At 34.5% G+C, this 21,831-nt stretch overlaps 1 protein-coding gene across 9 annotated transcripts in view; it reads right to left on the minus strand.

Annotated features, from left to right (window-relative positions):
- Positions 1-21,831, minus strand: part of RELCH (RAB11 binding and LisH domain, coiled-coil and HEAT repeat containing) — a 110,437-nt gene that overhangs the window by 7,540 nt on the left and 81,066 nt on the right. For 5 of the 9 annotated variants that reach the window (XM_077891147.1, XM_077891155.1, XM_077891115.1 and 2 more), the window contains 6 exons: positions 18,392-18,474; positions 17,554-17,617; positions 15,967-16,105; positions 12,049-12,165; positions 6,940-7,028; positions 3,618-3,688 (listed from right to left, as the gene is read on the minus strand). In XM_077891147.1, the coding sequence (XP_077747273.1) occupies positions 3,618-3,688; positions 6,940-7,028; positions 12,049-12,165; positions 15,967-16,105; positions 17,554-17,617; positions 18,392-18,474 (563 nt within the window). Of the gene's footprint in view, positions 1-3,617; positions 3,689-6,939; positions 7,029-12,048; positions 12,166-15,966; positions 16,106-17,553; positions 17,618-17,818; positions 17,902-18,391; positions 18,475-21,831 lie in introns of those variants that run through there. The other 4 variants (XM_077891139.1, XM_077891120.1, XM_077891176.1 and 1 more) reach the window with 3 other exon arrangements.

The raw sequence follows: 21,831 nt of genomic DNA on the forward strand, positions 1-21,831 counted from the left end.
ATTTGTTAGTCGTTTTACCTTCTTCCTCTCTGCCCATCACTGAATATAATGGTTTTCTCTTTTCCATGTAAAACCAATCACCAGGAGTGCCTGGCTGGTTCAGTCAGAAGAGCACATGACTCTTGGTCTTGGGGTCATGAATTGGAGCCCCACACTAGGCATAGATATTACTCAAATAAATAAAACTTAAGAAAAAAAAACAGTCATCAAATCCTCTGATTTTATTCTATGAAACATCTACTATTTTTATTTCCATTGACAATACCTTTCAACTGAATTATTCCAACAGTCTTAGATCTGGTTTCCTGGCACAAGCAGATTAACTTGAAATAATCACTTCTTCATAGCCTAGCCCTTCTCAAAAATCTTCAATGGCTATTTACTACATACAAGATAGTACGCTTGGCATTCAAGAAACACAGCAATCTAATTCTGGTGTATGTGTTTTAACCAACCATTACTGCTCAATTTCTAGACTCCCTTGAGTTACGTTTGCCAAGTTTAGTGTTCAAAACATTTTTAACTTCTTTCTCTCTATTTGGTGCCTAACATCCTTTAAATCCCAGTTCAAGTCCTAGATTTTCTCTAATACCTTTCCTTAATGTTCTAAGTTTACAGTACTTTTCTTTCTGTAGAACAATACTGTAAGCTAAAAGGGAAGTCTGATCTTAGTTTGAGAAAACCAGGATATATGGGTCAGATAATTCTTGAGTTTTAATGATATTCTAAGCAGAGGGCAACAATGATGTTAAAGAGTTTGGGACGTTCAGTCTGGAGAAGAGAAGATTCAGAAGCTTTAACAGATACCAATGTTACATGTAAAAAATTAGACAGAAATATATATCTGCATAGCTGTATATATTTGTATAGCTCTACTGGGATACATCACAATCACCTGGAAAATTTACTGAAAATACAGATGCCTTGGCCTAACCCCAGTTATTCTGATTCTTTCCATATGGTGTAAAGAACCCAGGTATCTATTTTACACAAAGCTTTCCAACAAAGAACCACTACATTACAGTATTTTTTTCTGAAGAGAAAATTTATATTTTTATCAGTTTAAAAGGAGTCTGTAACGCTCTCCCATCTCTCTGCCAGATGATGAAACCTATTTTAGAGAGGAAACATTATAGGAAAGGAGACTTTAACTCAGGGTAAAAGAGTAATTTGTAAAAAATAGAATTGTTAAAAATGAAAGGGTTGCCTTGTGAGGTAATACTGTTTTCTTCCTGCAAGTTTTCAAGGAAATCTCAGATCTTTCTTTTGTAACTCTTATCAAACCAGTTGCCATTTCTTGATTCCGAATTTGTAGAACCTCTTAACATCTTTAAAATATTTACATCCTAGAGTAGTTCTCTTTTCCTCCATACCATTTCATCTTACAAATTACTGTCAAAAGGACTTAGGATGTTAATTTGAAAAGCCTTGCAATGGACACAGATGGGATATTTTTGGCATCAAAAGAACAATGCACTGAATTATATCAAATATTTGAAAATACATGAGTTAACGATACTTGAACAAAACATCTAACTAGTCACCATCAGAGGGTGAATCAATTCATTATTTTAGAAAATGTGATAAGAGAAAGAACTGAACATTTACCTTGCTTTTACTGTAAACAACTGCTGTATCACCGGGTAACTTTAGCACATAGGGGGGAAGGTTTTTTCCCTGAACTACTCTAGCTCACAAATGAAAAGGGAATGGTAGAATTAGAGTAATGTATTTAGTAATACTTAATGAATCAGTGGAGCTAGGTATTGATCATTAACACATGTTAGTATCACCAAAAAAAACAAGTAGACATTGTCTCCCTCATGATGGAAACACACCTCCTTCTATGAAACAGCCTTGCAAAATCAACAAACATGCCCTGAATGTGATGAAGTCTCTAGATCTAGACCCAACCACGAAATTTATAGGAAATACAGAGGAACATATTAAAACAATGAGAGAGAAATGTAATCAACCAAACTTAGACTGTGGGAACCTCCACAGAACAAAGATTCAATTTCTTCAGTAAGTACATAAAGAAAAAAATGAGATAGATGGGGAATTTATTGATTAGAAGAGACTTAAGAGACATGTCAACTAACTGCAATGTATGGAACTCTGGATTTGACTCAAAGAAATAGACTGTAAGGAAAAAAATACAAATCACTAATGACTTTTATAAAACAATTCAAAATTTGAACACAGATCAGATAACTGATAATAAGTTTGTTATTTCGGTGTGATAATGACATGATGTTTATGTTTTAAAAAAGAGCACTTGTCTCTTAAGGATACATACTAGCATATAGGAAGGGGATGGATGACATAAAATTGACTAAATTGATAGTTATTGAAGCTGAGTGGTGAGCACATGGGAATTTACTACATTATTTATTTTGTGCTTATTTGAAATTATCTAAAAGTTAAAAAAAATAACAATATAGAAGATTTGAATAACATGGGAAAAATAGGATTATAAGCTTTTTTAAAGGAAGTTATAAAGATATTTTTCTTTCAATTTCTGCATGGTAATTAATTAAAATTTCATTTAGAATGTATTTCACATATAATTCTTAATTTTGTCCCCAAACTTTTTATATGTTCAACTGATAAGGCACCAAATAATCTTAACACTTAAATGTACAACAAATGAACACAAGTGTTTGCTTTGGTGTTTATGGGTTATATGTTCAGAGTTAAAGCCTATCAAAGTATTTTTACTGTTTTAACTTTCCATGATTACAATGGTAGGAGAGTTCCTACCATTCCAGGAGGCTTAAGAAAGGGCTCTGACACACAGTATAAAAAAGTAAAAAACTATATGTGTACGTGTGTGTAAGGGAGGCTGGTGGTGTGAAGGGGTAAGTGTGTGTGTGTCTGGGTACTAGCCTGATAAGATACTTATTCCTAGTAGTCAGCTTTATAAAGGAAAAACCTTTGAGCTTTTTATGCCTAACAGAGTCTATTTAAGATTAACTGCTCAAGGCTACATCAACAAGAGCCAGGAGTACAAAGAGTCTATTTGTAAATTACTTCCTCTCCTGAATGCCCAACTTTACTCTTTCACATCTATGCTTATATTTTGACTTCACTGAATCTTTGAATTCTAGTTAGTTTGGTTAGGAGCATGTAAATAGAACATTCACAAGTTTACAATCTTTTATGCAATGAATCAAATTATGCCTTATAATTCCTATCACAAATTTCTAAGAAACTATTTTGACTAGTGATTCTCAAATCCAGCTACCTATCACATGGTCTTTAAGCTTTTAAACCTACAGATCCCTAGGCTGAATCAGATTGCTGAGAGGACAACACAGCGCATGGGTAGAGATCTAAATTTAAAATTCCCCAGAGAATTCTGATGCAGATGATTTATAAACTAGCATCTGATAGCCAATTATTTTTATTTTTTTATAATAAATTTATTTTTTATTGGTGTTCAATTTACCAACATACAGAATAACACCCAGTGCTGATAGCCAATTATTTAAATAATTTTCTTGCCTTCCAAATAAATGACTACAAGGCAACAATAACACCATACCCATCTATAGAAAATTTAGATAGAGAAATTAGGTTAATATGAAGCCTTACAAATAGAATTAATGTCTTACCCTTGAGGCTCTTGGACAGTCTTGTTCTCTACTTTTTGTTCACATTCTTTTATCATGGAACTTAAAATGACCTGAGTTAAAAAAAAAAAAACTTTAGTGAAATGACTTTAGTTTAGAATAGTGAAATGCTATTAATCTAAACTTTCAAATTTAATTTCTAATATTACCACAAACTAATGTTAATTAAAGATATAAAGTTTTGGCAGTCACTTTGTTAAAGGAATTCACAAGCATTAGATTGCTATACAAAGTACTTTATACACAAATAGCTTTATAAGACCTCCATCATATAACCTAATAATTGACTTTTTCACTAACCCTACTTCTAACCCTGATTTCAATTCTCCCTTAGTTTTTCCTACTATAAAATGTTAAATTTGTATACATCTATACATTTAACATATACACATACCATGGTCACACATATTTTCCCAGTAAAAGCTGTTCTGTCCCATGCTCCTTTGCTTTCTCCAGGTTGCAAATAGCAAGATGCTCTATTTTAATGTCTAGAGCAGGGACCAGACGTAGGTCTGTGGCTAGTGAAATATAATTGGGAATACAATGGTCATCTAAGAGTTAATATCATTTTTTCAGGGAGACTGAGTGAGTAATGGAAAGGGTGGAAGGATCTAAGCTGCTCCTCCAATTGCTAGCAACCATACCAGAAATTGAATGGTCTTTCTGAATATTCTCGGCCCATGGTTAGGCATGGAGATCACTAAACAACAAATATTCACTGTCACCTACTACGTGCCAGGCACTTTTTAATATACATTGAATGCACAAACAAAACAGACAACATTCCCTCCTTATGGTTAGCTTATGTTCTTGACAATATAAAAAATAGGTAAGTTATATAGTATATTAGAAGGTGATAGGGTGGGCAGCCCCGGTGGCTCGGCGGTTTAGCGCTAGCTTCAGTCCAGGGCCTGATCCTAGAGACCCAGGATCGAGTCCCATGTCAGGCTCCCTACATGGAGCCTGCTTCTCCCTCTGCCTGTGTCTCTGCCTCTCTTTCTCTCTCTCTCTCTGTGTCTCTCATGAATAAATAAAATCTTAAAAAAAAAAAAAAAAAAAGGTGATAGGGCTTTGGGAAGAATATCAAGTAAAATATGGGGTACTGGAGGCCAAGGTGAAGAATGTTATGATCTACATGGAGGTATCCCGAGCAGGCTTCAGGGGGATGACATTTAAAGAAAAGCCTGAGAGAGATGAAGGAGCAAATATTTCAGACACTGGGAAGAGGCTGAGCAAAGGCTCCATCTGTGTAGAAATGCATCTATCACATTCTAAGCAAGGAGGCCAGAGTGTGGGTGCAGAGTGAGCAAAGAGGGCGATGTGAAGGAAGAGGGAGCCAGATCTTAGAGTGCCTTGCGGGTTACAGAAAGGAATTTGGTTATTATGTGAGACTTTTGTCATATGCATGTTAGGTATAGATTAATCTTTTTGTTCCAAATCTTTCTAGTTTTCCACTCTCTGATCTCACAGATCATAGATTTTGCTTGTTTAGCTAGTTTTTACTTTATTCTGTTTGGGGGTAGTTTTTGTGCTTTTTCTTCTGCTCCCTACATTGTCTGTTGCTTGTAGTACTCTTTCTTGCATGTATGTTTTCATCTCCGTCTTAGATGTTAGAGGTTTTTCTCAAATGGTTGGTGATTTTGGGATGTCAACTAAAGACTAGGGCACCTAAAATGCTGATTAAAATATCAATATCTTCATGCATTGGGTACCTGAGTGGTTCAGTGGTTGAGTGTCTGCCTTTGGCTCAAGTCATGATCCCGGGATCCTGAGATCAAGTGCTGCATCAGGAGCCTGATTCTCCCTCTGGCTATCTCTGTGTGTCTCTCATGAATAAATAAACAAAATCTTAAAAAAAAAATTCTCTTTATGCATGAGTAACTTCACTTGAAAGTGAATTGAGCACAAACCAAACTTTGTGTCAATCTTTTTCTCCCGTGGGTATAATCCTGACTGCCAGCATTCTTGGCTCCAACAAGGGGAAAGGAAACAAGGTTTTCAATCACTATGCCTTCACTTAATTTCCTTTTTCTCATTATAACACTCATTCCTGCTTTTAACTACATGTGATCCCAAGTTTAGAAAGTAAAGCTTCAGAGTTCTGCCAAGGTTGGAAAGGGAATCTGGAAGTTGATCCTTACAAAAACTTTTAACCACTCCGATTTTCAGCTCAACCTACACAATGAGGGTTGTGAAATAAGCCTTATAATATCTTGCTCTATCCTGCAGGCTTAGCTTTCATCTTGGATGCAAAAATCCTCAACAAAACGCTAGCATACCAAATTCAGCTTCATATAAAAGGAATTGTATATCATAACTAAATGAGATTTATTTTAAAAATGCCAAGGCTGATTAGTGTCCAAAAATCCATTAGTGTAAAACAATGAATCAAGAGATTAAAAGAAATAACCACATGATCTTCTCAACTAAGGCAGAAGAAACATTTGACAATATCCAACATTCCTTCATGATAAAAAGTCCATCAGCTAACAGTAAAAGGGAACCTCCTCAACCTAACAGCACCTATTTAAAACATATCAAGCAAAGGAGAAAGACATAATTCCCTAATCCTAACTTTAATACATGTTTCAAGAGCTAATAGAAGCAGCACAAAAAACTGATAGAAACGTAAGAGAATTCGATCTTAATTTACCTATTAAACAAAAAACCCATGGATCAGTAAATAATAGAATTGAGAATCCAATCTGAACTGAATAAGATACAATGTAGCAAACGCACAGGATGTGGCTAAAAGAATACATACAGCCTTAAATTCATGTATCCCAAAAGTTTAAAAGTAAATGATCTAAGCCTCCTCTGTAAAAATCTGGAAAAAAAATCAAACCTATTATGATAATGGGTAAACAGATTGTAGATATAGAATAGGAAATAAATGATAAACAGGGTTTTGGAGGAAACAGGAAGACAAACAGAATGAAAGAATTATATGGAAATGGGAGACAGAAAATAGAAACTCTGCTTCTAAGAAAGTTAATGGTCAGAGATAAAATTGCATAGCATTTTACAATTTAAAAAGCATTTTATGTACATTAGATCATTAGACTCTAATTATATTTGGGGAAGGAAAGCATGTTATCCCTACTATGTAGAATTAGAGAACCAAGATGTTAAAGGTATTTTTCAAGATCTAACCAGTAAATGAAGCCATAAAATGACCCTATACTAGATTTAAAAGAATTAAGCACAGCATATCATAATCATGCCTCACATAAAGAATGCAAGACTAAAGAGGAAATAGACATTGAAACATACAAACATGGCATGGATAATCACAGTCGCTCACCTCATGTTCTGGAGAAAGATGTTCCATATCAGTCCGTAGACATCTGAGACCAGGTAAAAAGTGATTAACCATTAAATCCTCTGAAATGACTTGACACAAAGGAGTTAAGGTAATTAAAAAAAATCAAATTGAGATTTCCAACAGAAAAACAAGATAAAAATGATGCCTAAGGCATACAGATCACTTAGAACAAACAAGCTTCCCTCAAGCATGATTCTCATTTGTTGAGTTAATCACTAACAAGAGTCAATTGTGTTTATTCCTACAAATCCTTTTATGTCAGTGGTCTTTATTACAGTAACACTACATAATTTAATTACATGTTATGTAAACACATGCAGTAAGTGTAAAAATTAAATCATGTAATTTAATTGGATGTTTAAATGATGAAAAGTAAAAGAATTAATGTTTCCATCACAACTAAGTGGGAAGGTTTAAAAGAACTGGTAAAGGCCAATTACTTAAAATGGTGCTGTTTAATTATGCCTATGTGAAACAGCTGTAAAAGTGAAAAAGGTCTATATCCAGTATCAGAAATGTTTCTGGGTCCTCTTTAAAGAAACTTAAACTAAAAATCACAATTACATAATGGATGTGGTTTATCTAAGATGATATTTAACTTTACTCAGCAGGCTCACACAAAAGAAAGACCTCAGTACTACATCAAAAAGTTGGTAAGGAGGGGCACCTGGGTGTTAAGCATCTGCCTTTGGTTCAGGTCATGATCCCAGGATGGAGCCCCATATTTGGCTCCCTGCATGGCGAGGAACGTGCTTCTCCCTCTCCTCCCTGCTCATGTTCTTCTCTCTTGCTATCTGTCTCTCTCTCTCTCTCAAAATAAATAAAATCTATAAAAAAATGGTTGGTAAAGAAAATATTATGTATTTTAAGTTAAAGTAAGTTATATAAACCATTTTCTTGATTTTCTGCTTTAACCATCCTATTAAATTGGCCTACTATTGGTCCTAATTGAACTGGGTAAAAGAACTTTTACTATAATAACACATGATTAGTAATAGTTATATTTCCTGGTCACATTTCAGTTTTAGTTGATTATCCTGACATTCAAAGAGATCAAGAAAGCAAGTGTATTTCTCAAGAAAACAATTCCCTTTGTTTATTCATAGCACATTCTTACCTTATTATAGTTAGCCATTTAAAAAGTTTTTTCTTTTTTTTTTTTTTAATATTTTATTTAGTTACTCATGTGAGAAAGAGGGAGAGAGAGAGAGAGAGAGAGAGAGGCAGATACAGAGGCAGAGGGAGAAGCAAACTCCATGCAGGAAGCCCGATGCGGGACTCAATCCTGGGACCGCGGGATCACGCCCTGAGCTGAAGGCAGACACTCAACCCAGGCATCCCTAAAAAATAGCTCTTATTTAATAGTATATGTACTAAAGTGAAAAATGGCAGTAAATGATGTCCCCTATAAAGATGAGTTAGTCTTTCTGAAGAACAAGTTATAATGAATTTCATTAATTAAAAAAAAAATCACTATAATATATAACTTTTGTCTTAAAAATATAGTTATGACCTAAATAAACTTAAAAACATAGTTATAAACAAATATTATTTGTAAATAAGACTCCTGTAAAGAGGAGTATATGTATATGTATATATATGTATAAGTATATGTATAAGTACTAAAAATATAGACATCATTTGGTTGAACCAATCCCTCTATTCATAGAGGGCTCCTACATAATGGCTATGTAGTCTTGTTTTCTAGATATAGGGAAAATACCACCAAAATGTAACTGTGAGTGACCTTGCAATCAGTAGTGAAGCATCTGATCAGGGTTCCTGGGTGGCTTAGTTGGTTAAGCCACTGACTTTTGACTATGGCTCAGGCCATAATCTCAGGGTTGTGAAACCAAGCTCTGCATTGGGCTCCACACTGGGTGTGAAGCCTGCCTAAGGTTCTCTCTCCTTCTCCCTCTGCACACACCCCCTACTCCGCTCACACTCTTTCTCTCTCTCAAAAAAAAAAAAAAAAAAAAAGTGTCTGATCTAGAGAAATATGGACACGGAAACTGAAGACGGCCTTATTTGGAGATTAAGTCTCCTCCTCTTTCTACTCATTGGATATACCTTTTCCCTGTGGAATCACACAATCTTTCTTAAGGGTTGGAAACTTAGAGATCATTTTATCCTATCTAATATCAGGAATCACCTCTACCTCATTTGTGAATAATGGCCTCTAACTGCTAACAATGACAGGACATTCATAGTTTCATAAGAGACATCGCTCTTTTTAAATAGCTAAGTTACAAAGCTTTTCTTAAAGATTTTTTAAAAAAGATTTATTTATTCTAGAGAGAAAAAGCACACAGAGGGACAAAGGGACGGAGAAGGAGAGAAGCAGACTCCCTGCTGAATGTGGAGCCCAACAGGAGGCTCAATCCCACAACCCATGAGATCATGACCTGAGCCAAAATCAAGAGGTGGACACTTAACCCAACTGAGCCACCCAGGCACCTGTAGAAAGTTTTCCTTATAAATAACCTGTAACCTTCTTGTTAGTGTTAGCTCTACCCCCGAGTTACAGTGTGCCTAAACTTTCTTCTATATAACAACCTTTAAAATAATTTTTGAATTATCTTTTCATCCCCATGCTCTCTTTTCTCCAGGTTAAACATTTCTAAATTCCTCTGAATTTTTTTAAAAACATGACTTATTACTATACTTAATGTTAAACACTATAGTTTTCCCATGTCCTTATTAAAATATGATGTCAGTGCTTAAAGGAATACTCTTGTGTTCTATCAGATCAGAATGGAAAGGAATACAGAATAGATTTGGATTGTAGGACAATGTGATTTTATTGTGGCCCATACTACTCTGTTGGCACAAGTACAAGTTATGACTCATGTAGAACACTTTTAGTACTTGAAGTAGGTCTATTGTTAAGATGTTCTTCCTCTTACTATATTGGTGTAAAGACTTTATTATATTTACTCTATATTGTGTGCCTACCTAAGCACACAATAATATTCTTTCTATACAGATTCTATGCACTTTAGAAACCACTGCCTTGCCTACTTGGGAATATTTGGTTTGATATAGCTACAATTTTTGATCTTTGGCTTTCCAGTTTCCTTTGAAGCATACTCCTTTAGAAACTCTCTGCTATATTAGATTATACATAACTTCTTGCTTAGGTTTTTAAACATCTACTTTCACAAAACCTAGGGAAGGTATAAATATAGCAATGTTTTCTTTCTTTGAAATACAATTTTGACATGCCATTATTACTCTCTTGAAAGGGTCTTGTTACTTCTCCATTAGTAAAGAGTTCTTCCTTGCCAATTCAGAATATCACTTCCTCTTTTTGCTTCCTCTATCTTCCCTAAGTAGAAAATGCCAACCAGATAAATCAAGAATAATAGTAAGTTCTCCTTTTAGTGGAAATAAACTTATAAAAGATATATGGATAGCTGAAGTACAAAATTACCAAAATATGGTATCTCTGCCACTTTATAATCTGTTATTATAAAAACATGGCTGACATCATCCACATGAAGAGGTAATCTATAGCAGATTCCTAAAAATAAAATGCTCTCACCTACTCACCAAATTTCAAGTTTTAACATTTCCAAAAGGATAAATAGCTCCTTAACAGATCAGCTCTATGCTTCTACTTTCCCTATTTGATTTATTCAAAACAAAACTTCCCACTGAAATGTTCCAGTTAAGAATCCAGTGCCAACGTATTGGTATACACCAAAATACCAATCGATGATATTTTGCAATATATTTATCTTATTTAAAATTGCTTGTTCACTTTACTTATTACTTCAAACTGGTATATAATAATATGGAATCATAAATATATTTTTAAAAAGATTTTATTTAATTATTCATGAGAGACACAACAGAGAGAGAGAGAGAGAGAGGCAGAGATATAGGCAGAGGGAGAAGCAGGCTCCATGAAGGGGGAGCCCAACATGGGACTGGATCCCAGGTCTCCAGGATCAGGCCCTGGGCTGAAGGTGGCGCTGAACTGCTGAGCCACCCAGGCTGCCCTGGAATCCTAAATATTAATCCTTAAACTCTTCCTCTGTCCTGTTTTCTCATAGGAAATCTCTCTCTACTGTCATTTTTTTCTATTATAATCAGAATTTTCTGATTATGCTCTCTAGCATGTACTTTCATAGATGTTTGCGTATTCAGCCTTTCACTCCTTTTTTGATCTCTTATTTCCTCTTTCTTAACCTTGCCTGCCTTTTAATGGGAGAGCAGAAAAGCTGGAGCTCACTCTGCCCATCTTTATCTTTGCTTCCTTCTTAGTTTTATTTTACTAGGCCTGGGATAGTAAAGAGAACATGTAACAGGATAGCTAAAGTTCTTTGTTCTAGTCACAGTTTTGCTTTTTAACTATAAAAAACAGAAGTCACTAATATCTTCAAGCTTTAATCATTTATAAAATTTAGTGGCTGACATGAGTTAGATGATCTTTGAGTTTTCCTTCAGTTCTACCATCACTGGAGATGATCAGCCATGTTGGCACTGTACTTCCTCAATGAGTGATATCTCTCCATAGCCTTCCACTGGATACAGATGGTTAAACATTAATGAAAAACGCAAATGCCAGAACACATACAAGGAAGGCTTCCTTTTGATTAACAGAAGCCTCAGCTTTAACTCATTTTGTGCTCAGACACATGGCCAATTAACACAGATAAAACTTAAGTGTTTCAAAATTATAGAACATATATTCACGGAGGACTTAAAACTATCTTTTAAAATTATGAGATAGTGGGCACCTGGGTGGCTCAATTGGTTAAGTGTCTGCCTGCAGCTGGGGTCATGATCCCAGGGTCCTGGGATCGAGCCCTGAGCCCTGCCCCATGCATCTCCCTCCCCCTCTGCTCTTTCTCTCAAATAAATAAATAAACAAAATCTAAAAAAAAAAAAAAAAAAAAAAAAAAAAAGGATGAGATGGCTTAGAATAAGCAGTGGGGCAAGCCAAACCAAATTTTAATTTTCTATAACTATTATGTAAGTTAAGTTGAAGAAAAAAAATACTACCTTCCAAGCTTTAACAACTGAGATTCACTGTAAGATTGGTTATGTAAATTTAGATACATGGTAATATAGCAAGGATACAACAACAGGAAAGTGCACTGTAGGCTTCAAAAAGATGGGTAGCAATATCCAGTCTTTTAGAATCCACAATTTGTAAATTGTTCACCAAGGCTAATTTATGCAAGTGCGGTATAACAACTGAAAAAAAGAAAAAGAAAAGGTTAGACTTTTATCCAAAACACTGCATACACTACACTTATACATTAAAATTTTTTTTTCATTTTAAAATTTATAAAATTTCATTTTAATTCTAGATGATTTCAATCCTTGCTTTTTACTGGAGAAGAAAGCATGTTTCTCAGAATAAAAACATTTGGAAGGCAGACATAGCACTGTCTCTATAACCTAATTATGAAAGTGTTTACAGGTCATTTGGCCTCATTGAAATTAAATTTCCCAATTTGAAAACCAAATAAACAAACGTAAACAATCTACCTTTATCTTTAAAATAAGTTTCTTTATAAAAATCAGATATTACCACTGCAATTAAACAAAGGACAAATATAGTATACTTATTCTTTTTCAGTATCAAATTATTTTACTCCTTTATTAAACAATTCTCAGCTTTAGTTTCTCAAATTCTTAGCAAGACCAATGTCAAATAGCACTGGTAGTTTAGTTCAAGTCACTCAAAGGGCTCCACATCCTCTTCTGTCTCAATGATAGTACAAAATTTCAAAAATATAGACAACCTACTGCTAAAATAAAAGTGAGGGACCAAGAAACAGTAACCAATTCAGTAGCAATGAGCACCTCTAGAGCCTAAGACTGTTTCTTAAATACCAGGTTCCCCATAAAACCAGGGTTCCTTGGAGAAATGGTTCCAGGGTCAGTGACTATTAAAGTATTGCTCACAGGGCCCCTTTCTAATCTCTGCTTGGATGGGGAACCCAAAACACCCCTCATAAGCACATACTTCTGGATCAACTGCAGTGACTTCTTTTGTGTTTGCATTGAGTTTGTGTAGGTGAAAGCCATAATCTCCTCCTAGAAAAACCTCCTGCTTCCTAACAAACTGACACTAAAATCACAACTTTTATATTAGTAAATGGCAAAAAAAAAAAAAATCCCCCATGAAAACTTAGAATAACATTGGCCATTTTTAGGGTATTTTGTCTTATCAAAATTAGTAACAACATATTTAAGAGGAGCTCTAGAAAAACTGGAAGACAAAAACTCCAAACATTCATTGATTTCCCACTGAATTCACAGAAACTCCAATTCACTAACTGGCATGCTGAGGCCTCAAAAAATGGTGGCTCTAAGAGGCCTCTTTGAGAATTTTCTCTTAAAGAGAATCTTTGAGATTCACTTCTATCCAAACCTTTGGAAGGGTCGTTGAACTTCGTTATCTATTGACACATGGCCTCTTTATTCTTTTTGCTCCTTTTCTGACCTCCTAAACAAGCAATCCTTTCCTTAATGTTTTTCTCAGAAACTCAATAACCATATTGCACAACAAGCCCTTAAAACTCCTTAAATAGAAAACAAATTTATAGAAGTTACTTTAACTCTAGAGCCAATTAAAGACTATAATTAAAGATCCTCCTAAATCTCCAAAGATAGACAAAAATTTACTATAATTAAAGATCCTCCTAAATCTCCAAAGATAGACAAAAATTTACAGGATTCAACTTTATATGTAAATTATTCTAGCTACCCATTTGTAGCAATTAATTTACTTAATTAAGATAACCTCTCAGATGGAAATAAATGATTAAAAGATTTAATAACCAAGATATGCATAATTCTACAACTGACCTTCAGTGGGCAAGGAAAATAGGAAATGCACAACATAAGGCCATTGTAGAAGCCTTTCTCTTAAGGGCAGATTGGACAGAATCTAAACTACAAACAAAATAAAGATAAATCAATAGGAGACTTTGTAAAAATTGATTTCAATAAACTTTCAAAAAATATTTGGGGTAGATCCACAGCCAAAGTAAAGAGAATCTTACCCTCTCTTTTTGTAAGTGGGCTCAGAACTGAAATAAAGAAGGAAAAAAAAGAACTGAAATAAAGAACTTCTTAAAGAAAAAAAAAAAAAAAAAAAGAAACTAACCTGAAATGTAAAATTGCCATCTTAGAAAATCTCTAGAATATGAACACTTTCAGAGAGCTTTATAAAGTAAAAAACTGAAAACAAACAACAACAAAAAGACTGAATTGTGTTCCTGATAAAACCAATGGCCCCTGTAAAAGAATCATGACAAGAACGTCCTGTGATAATGAAGAGCTAGGAAAGAAGAAAGTCCATTGGATGAACCAATGTCCTCTATTTCTAAGAAACAGAATGACAAATATACAAAATGCCATTCTGAGGAAGATCTTACAACCCAATAATTCTCTGTCCTTCCTCTAAACTCAATTAAAAGCAATTGTCTATAAATAAAGATGGTTGAGATAGTATGGCATCCTTGTCAATATGGATGCCATCAACCATATTAACACAGCATATTAAAGTCCTCAGGGTAAAGTTTTAAAGTAAAAGGAAAGCCAATTGATTGGGCAATAAGTACAAAGGGAAAAAAATGTTTTGTTTGTTTGTTTTGTTTTAAAGGGGGAAAAATTCTGGTTGTACCAAAATGTGAAGGAAGATTGTATAAGACGTATTTGTGGGTATACATTAAGTTGTAGAAGGAAGACAGGGATAACAAATGGTTTATTTCATCTATTCAAGCAGTAGAAACATCTATTGTCAATCTTTTCCCAAGCTGACCTTTGTTATTTTGGGATTATTATGATAATAATAATATTCTTCTTTCTTTCTTCTCTGTGATGTGTAAATGTTTCTTTTGAATGGACACAAAGAGGTTAGATCATGTTCTAGAGAGTTACTAACTCAACAACATGGCACCCACCGAAGACTCACTGCCTCTTAGCCAATTCCTTGATCCAAGAGCCAAGATTTAGTGTCTCCACTTCAGAGTAATGACACCCTCAACAATGCTGGTCAAAGTACCTTCAGAGTTTTTACTAGGATCACTTGTAAATGTGACACTACAGTATATGCAAACTATCCCTATTGCTAACTAAAATACCAAACTGTTTCTTGTTAACTAGAAATACCGCTATTTTCTCACATTATTAACATTATCTACTAAAAAATAATTTTGTGATTGTGTTTCCTTAGCTCAGTAAGTACTATGCCCTCAAAAGACATTCTGGACACTGCTGTCCAAAAATTAACAATATTTTTTGTTGATGACTCTTACGTTAAAAAATATCAGGCCAGATATGCAACAACTAGACCATGGGAGAATCCAATTTTGTATTAGAAACCAAAATAACTTTAAGAAGCCAAACTTGTGGTCCTCTCTAGGGCATGTCAAATTGCTAAAAATTAAAGGACTGAAGTATAGCAGTGATAACTGGCATATGCTTTTGGAGTAATAATTACTGGATTCTTTGATGCCTCTAAAAGAAATTGCTCTCATAAAGGCTGAGGCCTACAGTAAAAGAGGTATTATAGAAACTAGAAAAAATGCCTTAGCAGATAATTATGCAAATCATTTAGTAGATCAACAAGCTGTGCATTAAAACAAAATCACTAAATGGTATGGTAAGTGAAAGAAAAGCATATTTTTCATAAGAACATGTCTAGAAACACATAAAAATTTCCTTAAAAATGAGAATTAAACAGGAAGCTTTAAATAGAACACAGCACAGTATTTTGAAATTTACAGTTCTTTAAAAATGTTTTAAAAATAACTTTGAGTTACTTTTCACATGTATTACAGCAGTAAATATGTAGTATAAACTATGCAGTAATAGTATTACTGATCAGTTCATAACAGTCAACTTGGTTCACTTTTAGCTTTCAGTACATGAAAGATGAAGTATAAAAGGGCTTTAACAAAGGACCAATCCTGAGAGAAGCTTCTGGCTTTGATCTTACATTACAATTCATAAAAAAAAAGGTAGAATAATGCAACTTACACTCATCTCGGAACCTTGGTTCTGCATTAGGTCCAACTCTACCAAATGTTTTTATGATCTCTGTATGCAAAGAATACTGGTCTTGGTACTGAGGATCTTCCAGGAAAGAAGCCAACTGCATTTTCACCCTTTCCAGCAACTTAAAATTGGATATTGTACCGTTATTTTGCAGAATATTAAAAACGGAATAGAGTTGTTAAAGAGAATGTTACACATTAAACATGGCTTGCAGCATGGGTTCAAGTGATTTATACTAACATGACAGTAGAAATTTGCAATTAAAAAGAACTTATTTAGTCTTCTGGCTTAGAAAGGTTTTACATTTTTTATGTTAATTTTTTTGTATTTTTTGAAAATACAAATGTTCCCTAACAAAATGTGAAATCAAAAGACCCCATAGTATTTAGAGAAAAACAGATAAATTTATAATGATTTATATGTTTTAATTCTTAAAAACCAATCACAGTGTAAACTACCCAATTATTCACCTTCTGAAAGCAATGAGTCATTAATGACTTACATCTTACTCACATTTCCCTAAAAGTCATTTTTATTTTAGGATTTAAGAACATGTTGAAATTCTGCCAAGACTGCAAGCGTTGCAGAATGATACTTTTTCATGTTGCTTCACCAGTGAAATATATAGGGAAAAAATGGAAAACTTCTTTCCCTTATAACTAAGTTGTTTAATTTTTGTTATTAAAAAATCTTTATGAGAAAGGAACTTCATAAAATAGTGTTTCCTTTTTTTGGCGGGGGGGTGTAAAATCTTTCCATTTAAGTGGCTATGTAATATGTTCACGAAGGATTTATTTTCTAAAGTATAGGGTTTTTCATTTGTATAAAAACATGTCCAATTTGATTATAAAGAATAAAATTCTGATATAAATGCTGAGAAGTGTCTTATAGTTAATGTTTCAGTTAATGTCTTATAGTTAATGCACATTAACTTGAACCTAAATTACAAGTTTCTAAATCAAAATACACTGTTACAGAGAAAGAGCCTGATAATCTCCTGAAGCAGGCATGACAGCGGGTTGTCACAGTCATATGGCAGCAACAGCATGATACTAGTCCACTAGACTTACACCTTGGTATCAATGACACAGTTATGAGAACGGAGGTGCCTCTAGCCTCCATTTGCAAAAATGAAATAGGTTTCTGTTCCTCAAGTTACCTGGCAAAATGTCTTCAAATTTGTGCAAACTGGTAATTAGGAATTTATTCCTGATTAGGAATCAGGCTTTCTAGATGTCTACTGGGCAATAGAAGCCTTTGGAACTAGATCTGGTTTGAAGGATTATTCAAAACTACAATACTCAGCTAGGCTTAAAATGGGACATCTAAGAGTTGGCATATAATTAATTTTCTAATTGAGAAGAAAGACTAGAGATTTCCTTAGGATATGAAAATATACTTCGGGTAAAGCCCTCATGTTTTCAAATATTGAGATATTCCTCTGGCCCATACCTCAACAAGAGATAAAATGAAAGGTATAATGCTTCCTGCCCCCCACCACTAGGTGCATGTTGGTAATGTATCATCACCTCAACAGTACATAGATAACAAATTTCAATCATTTCCTACCTCTCTCTGAATAACCGTTTCCATAATAGTGCCAAAGGCCGGAATTGTGGCAATTCTGACAGAGCTGTTAGAATTAAAAAAGAAAGAAACTGAAACTTTCTTTGAGATGAAAAACTGATTATTAAAATGTATATCAAAGTAAGTACAAGGTAAATATACTGTATTAGTCTCTAGCAATGACAAATTAAATTAAAAAAAAGCAGACCAAGAAGAATGCTCAAAAAGACAGACAGGATAACTTAAGGTCGCAGTCTGTGGAACTCACAATTCAGGATCACTGGACAAGGTAACAAGGGCCGGAGCAACCCGCTTGTCAACTAACGCTTCACTCATGCCTCGAAGAGTCAGCTGTAAACCAGTCAACATGCAATAAAAAATGGTTTGGTAAACTGGAATGAGAACTGGGTTAGCTGTGACTGAGGATGGGCAGGCAGACTCATTGGTCTTTCTCGGTTTAGTCACCCACACGAGACATTAAAATGTTAAGCCTTTGGTTCATGCCACTATACTTACTGGTAACAACATGTTAGTGAGATTAGAAGAGCATCCTTTCTTGGCCTGGAAGAAATAGTCCATCAGCATATTTTAAGTTTTGGAAATGTTTATTGAGAATACTACTAATGTATTATTTTCATATATGGCCTCCAAATGTGACAGTCGACATAAAAAAAAGATACATGAACAGTATGATGAAGTTTAAAATCAAGTGAACATAATCCAATATTGTTATTTTAAAGAGATAAATATATTCTTTAAAGAATTTAAAAGCTGATGGTTATTTCTTGACAGGCACATTTTGAAAGGGATGCTGAATGTAAAAGGCAGGGATGACACTTACATTTCAGGGTCACTGGAGAGAGTAATGAGAGCAGGAACAACCCTCTGAGCTACCAGAGTTTCATTCACCCCCTTCACCAACAGCTGATTGGTCAACACAGGGGGGATTCACAGGTGATGCATGGAAAAAGCAAACACAGTGCCACGGGAAGAAGGAAGGAACAACCAAGAGAAAGAGAGAAAACGCAAAACCAAAATTAGAAGCTAAGCAAATACTGCTACTAGAGTGCTTTATAAAGGCAGAGAACGCTTAGCAGGGAAATAAAGCTTAAATAGCCTAGCAGTCTATGAAAAGAGTTTGTAACCAATTCATTAGCAGTTTGTACTTTTGGTCAAAGTCTCCATGCAATTTCTGTGTTCAATGAAATGCAATTTAAAAGAAAGCTTTTCTTTCTTTCTTTCTTTCTTTCTTTCTTTCTTTCTTTCTTTCTTTCTTTCTTTCTAAAAATATATATATATGTATATATTTTTTTCTGGGTTGTATGGTTAAATTTATTGAAGTACATCTCGAGTCATTTTATTATGACCAAGAAGGTACAAACTGGACTGTTTTTAAACCAAATTCAAATGGCTAGCAGCTACCACTAAACTGCTTCTGATTGTTCTATTGCAAGACAACTTAAAAATCCAGGACAATTCCCAACCTTTTACATCACAGAGCTTTCTCTTTTGAAGTACAGAGACATAATGCAGCCTAAATGGAAAGTATTACATGTGGGAATTAGACCTGGGTTCAGACTCTAGCTCTCCACTTATTAGCCACGTGGCCTTAGATGTATCGCATAATCTCTTGAAACTCAGTTTTCTCATCTGAACGTGGTGATAGTAATCTATCTTAAAGGATCGTTGTGCTACTACCACACATAATATACCTAAATACTGTGTCTGACAAAGATTAGGTATTCAAGAAATGTGAATTTAATTATTATGAATGCTCCACGGATTTAAGATTTAGGAGATATTTCAAAGAAGAAATTATTAATTAAAAAATTGTTTTGGCTGGTCCAAGTAGTTAACATTTACAGTTTGTTGTTTTGCATTTCTCTAAAAGCTGAAATGAATGAGAAAACAAATACGATAAGCACAGACCTATTTCTATAATCCAATGATAAAATAATTTAGCAACCAACCCTAAATCTAGAAGAGGCCAATACTGAGCAGTATCCATTTTGTTTTTAAAAGGGCAAGAACTTAATCCTACATTCTGAATTTCAGAATTTAAAAACAGATTAATCCTATATGCTAATCAATCTGTTCACCTTGCAATGGATCTAGGCCTCACAGAAGATGGAAGATACCGTGGAATTTTTAATAACAAAAAACACAACCCTATGTGTGTGTTAACACTTTTCTTCCCACATATTTATCATATCAGGGACAGCAGAGCTCACCTTATGTGGGATTCTTAGTTTGACAATAAGATGTCATATAATGTTATATGATAACATTATAGATGTCAAGCAGAAAGAAAGGGGAAAGAAGTTCAAGTACTGTTAAATAAAACTTTCTTCTCTGTACTGCTTTATAAATAAGATAGCTTAGATCTAAATCAGTAAAGTGTATCTCAAAGTGCCTGTTACCTTATGCAGCCAAAAAGCATTTAAGAAGAAAAAGAAGGGATAATATAGGGGACAAGTTAATTTTTCACTGCTCTGCATTAAAAAAAAAAATTTTTTTAAAGATTTTATTTATTTATTAGAGACATGGAGAGAGGCAGAGACACAGGCAGAGGGAGAAGGGGAGCCTGATATGGGACTTGATCCTGGGACTCTGGGATCATGCCCTGAGCCAAAGGCAGAGACGCTCAACTGCTGAGCCACCCAGGCATCCCTGCTCTGCATTTTTTAAAAAAAGATTTTATTTATTTATTCATGTGAGAGAGACACACACAGAGAGAGAGAGAGAGAGAAAGAGAGAGAGGTAGAGACACAGGGCAGAGGGAGAAGCTGGCTCCACACAGGGAGCCCGATGCGGGACTCGATCCTGGGACTCCAGGATCACGCCCTGGGCTGAAGACAGGCGCCTAACCGCTGACCAACCCAGGGATCCCCCCTGCTCTGCATTTTTAAGTGTAATTTCTTTATTAAGTTGGAAAGCCAAAAAGCAAAATTTAAGAGCTACTGATAATTATACAGTTTACATAAAATGTATCATTTGTTAAAACTAGTGAACTAAGTACAATTATTACCAATATTTTAACAGAAAGAAACGAAGCCTTGGGGAAGTTAAGTAATTTGTCTGGGGTTTTGGAGGCAATAGGCAGAGTTAGAAAACAGACTCAGTCACATCCCTTTCAGAGCCCTAGCCATCTTTGAGTTGGCTACTGTTACATGCTTAGCATCTTTATGAGGATTCATTACATGAAGTTTTTTTCTGTACGTTCTGGGAAATCCATTATGTTATATGATAAAGTTTCCTTAAAATCAATTTAAATAACAATTTGCTACTTCTAAAAGTAACATACTGCCTCTTACTTAATTAGAATGATATGATTGACTGGGTTTCCCCTTTTTGTCCTGCTTTCTGAAAACTTAGAGCTACATTTAGCATTCATTTTTATTAAATATCTCTTATTATGCTCCTGTTATGTTCCATTTCTCAGTTACTTCTCAACAGTTTCTGGTCTCACATTAAAAATTTTCTTTTATTATAAATGGCCTGCTTTCTATGTTTTTATTTTGAATTAATTCACTGCGGGTGGGGGGAAGCAGGCATAATTTTATGTTATAGAATATTAGTATAAAAAAACCTTACAAAACATTCTTATTCTTTTAGTATCATCTGTTCAAAATGAGGATCATTGACAAAAAGGTAACTTTATTGTTTTTTAAGATTTATTTTACAGAGTGAGAATGAGCAGGGCGAGAGACAAAGGGAGAACGTGAGTGAGTATCCTCAAGCCGACAGCCACTGAGACTGGAGCCCGATATGGGGGTCATCACAGGGGTCGATCCCAGAACCCTGAGATCATGACCTGAGCTGCAATCAACTGACAGAGACACCCAGGTGCCTCCAAAAGTAACTTTAATTTTTTCTACTAATGACTTTTACTGGTATGATCACTGAAAATTTTTTATCATAAATGAGTTTGAAAAAATACAGAAACAAATCCATCTCTCAAATTGGACTCAGAAGTTCATAATCAACCTGAAAGAACACTGAAAACTGCTAGAGCATAGGCAAAGTTTCCAACTCAGCACTGACTGCAAATATAGAAACCAAAACCAGACAAATGCCACATATGAGAAATAACCCCCCCAAAATAAAAATATTTCATTTTATTTATTTAAATTATTTTCAGTTATATGGTATGCTTTTCCAGTGCATACATAATTTGAAAAAAAAAAGTTTAAGAGAAAGAAGTAGCTTTTAAGCTCTTAGAATAAAATCCTATGAAAAGAATATATTAAAGACATAGTTTTTTACATAAAGGTATACTTT

This window comes from Canis aureus, chromosome 1 (genome assembly GCF_053574225.1).
Source record: "Canis aureus isolate CA01 chromosome 1, VMU_Caureus_v.1.0, whole genome shotgun sequence".
In the NCBI taxonomy this organism is placed as follows: domain Eukaryota; kingdom Metazoa; phylum Chordata; class Mammalia; order Carnivora; family Canidae; genus Canis; species Canis aureus.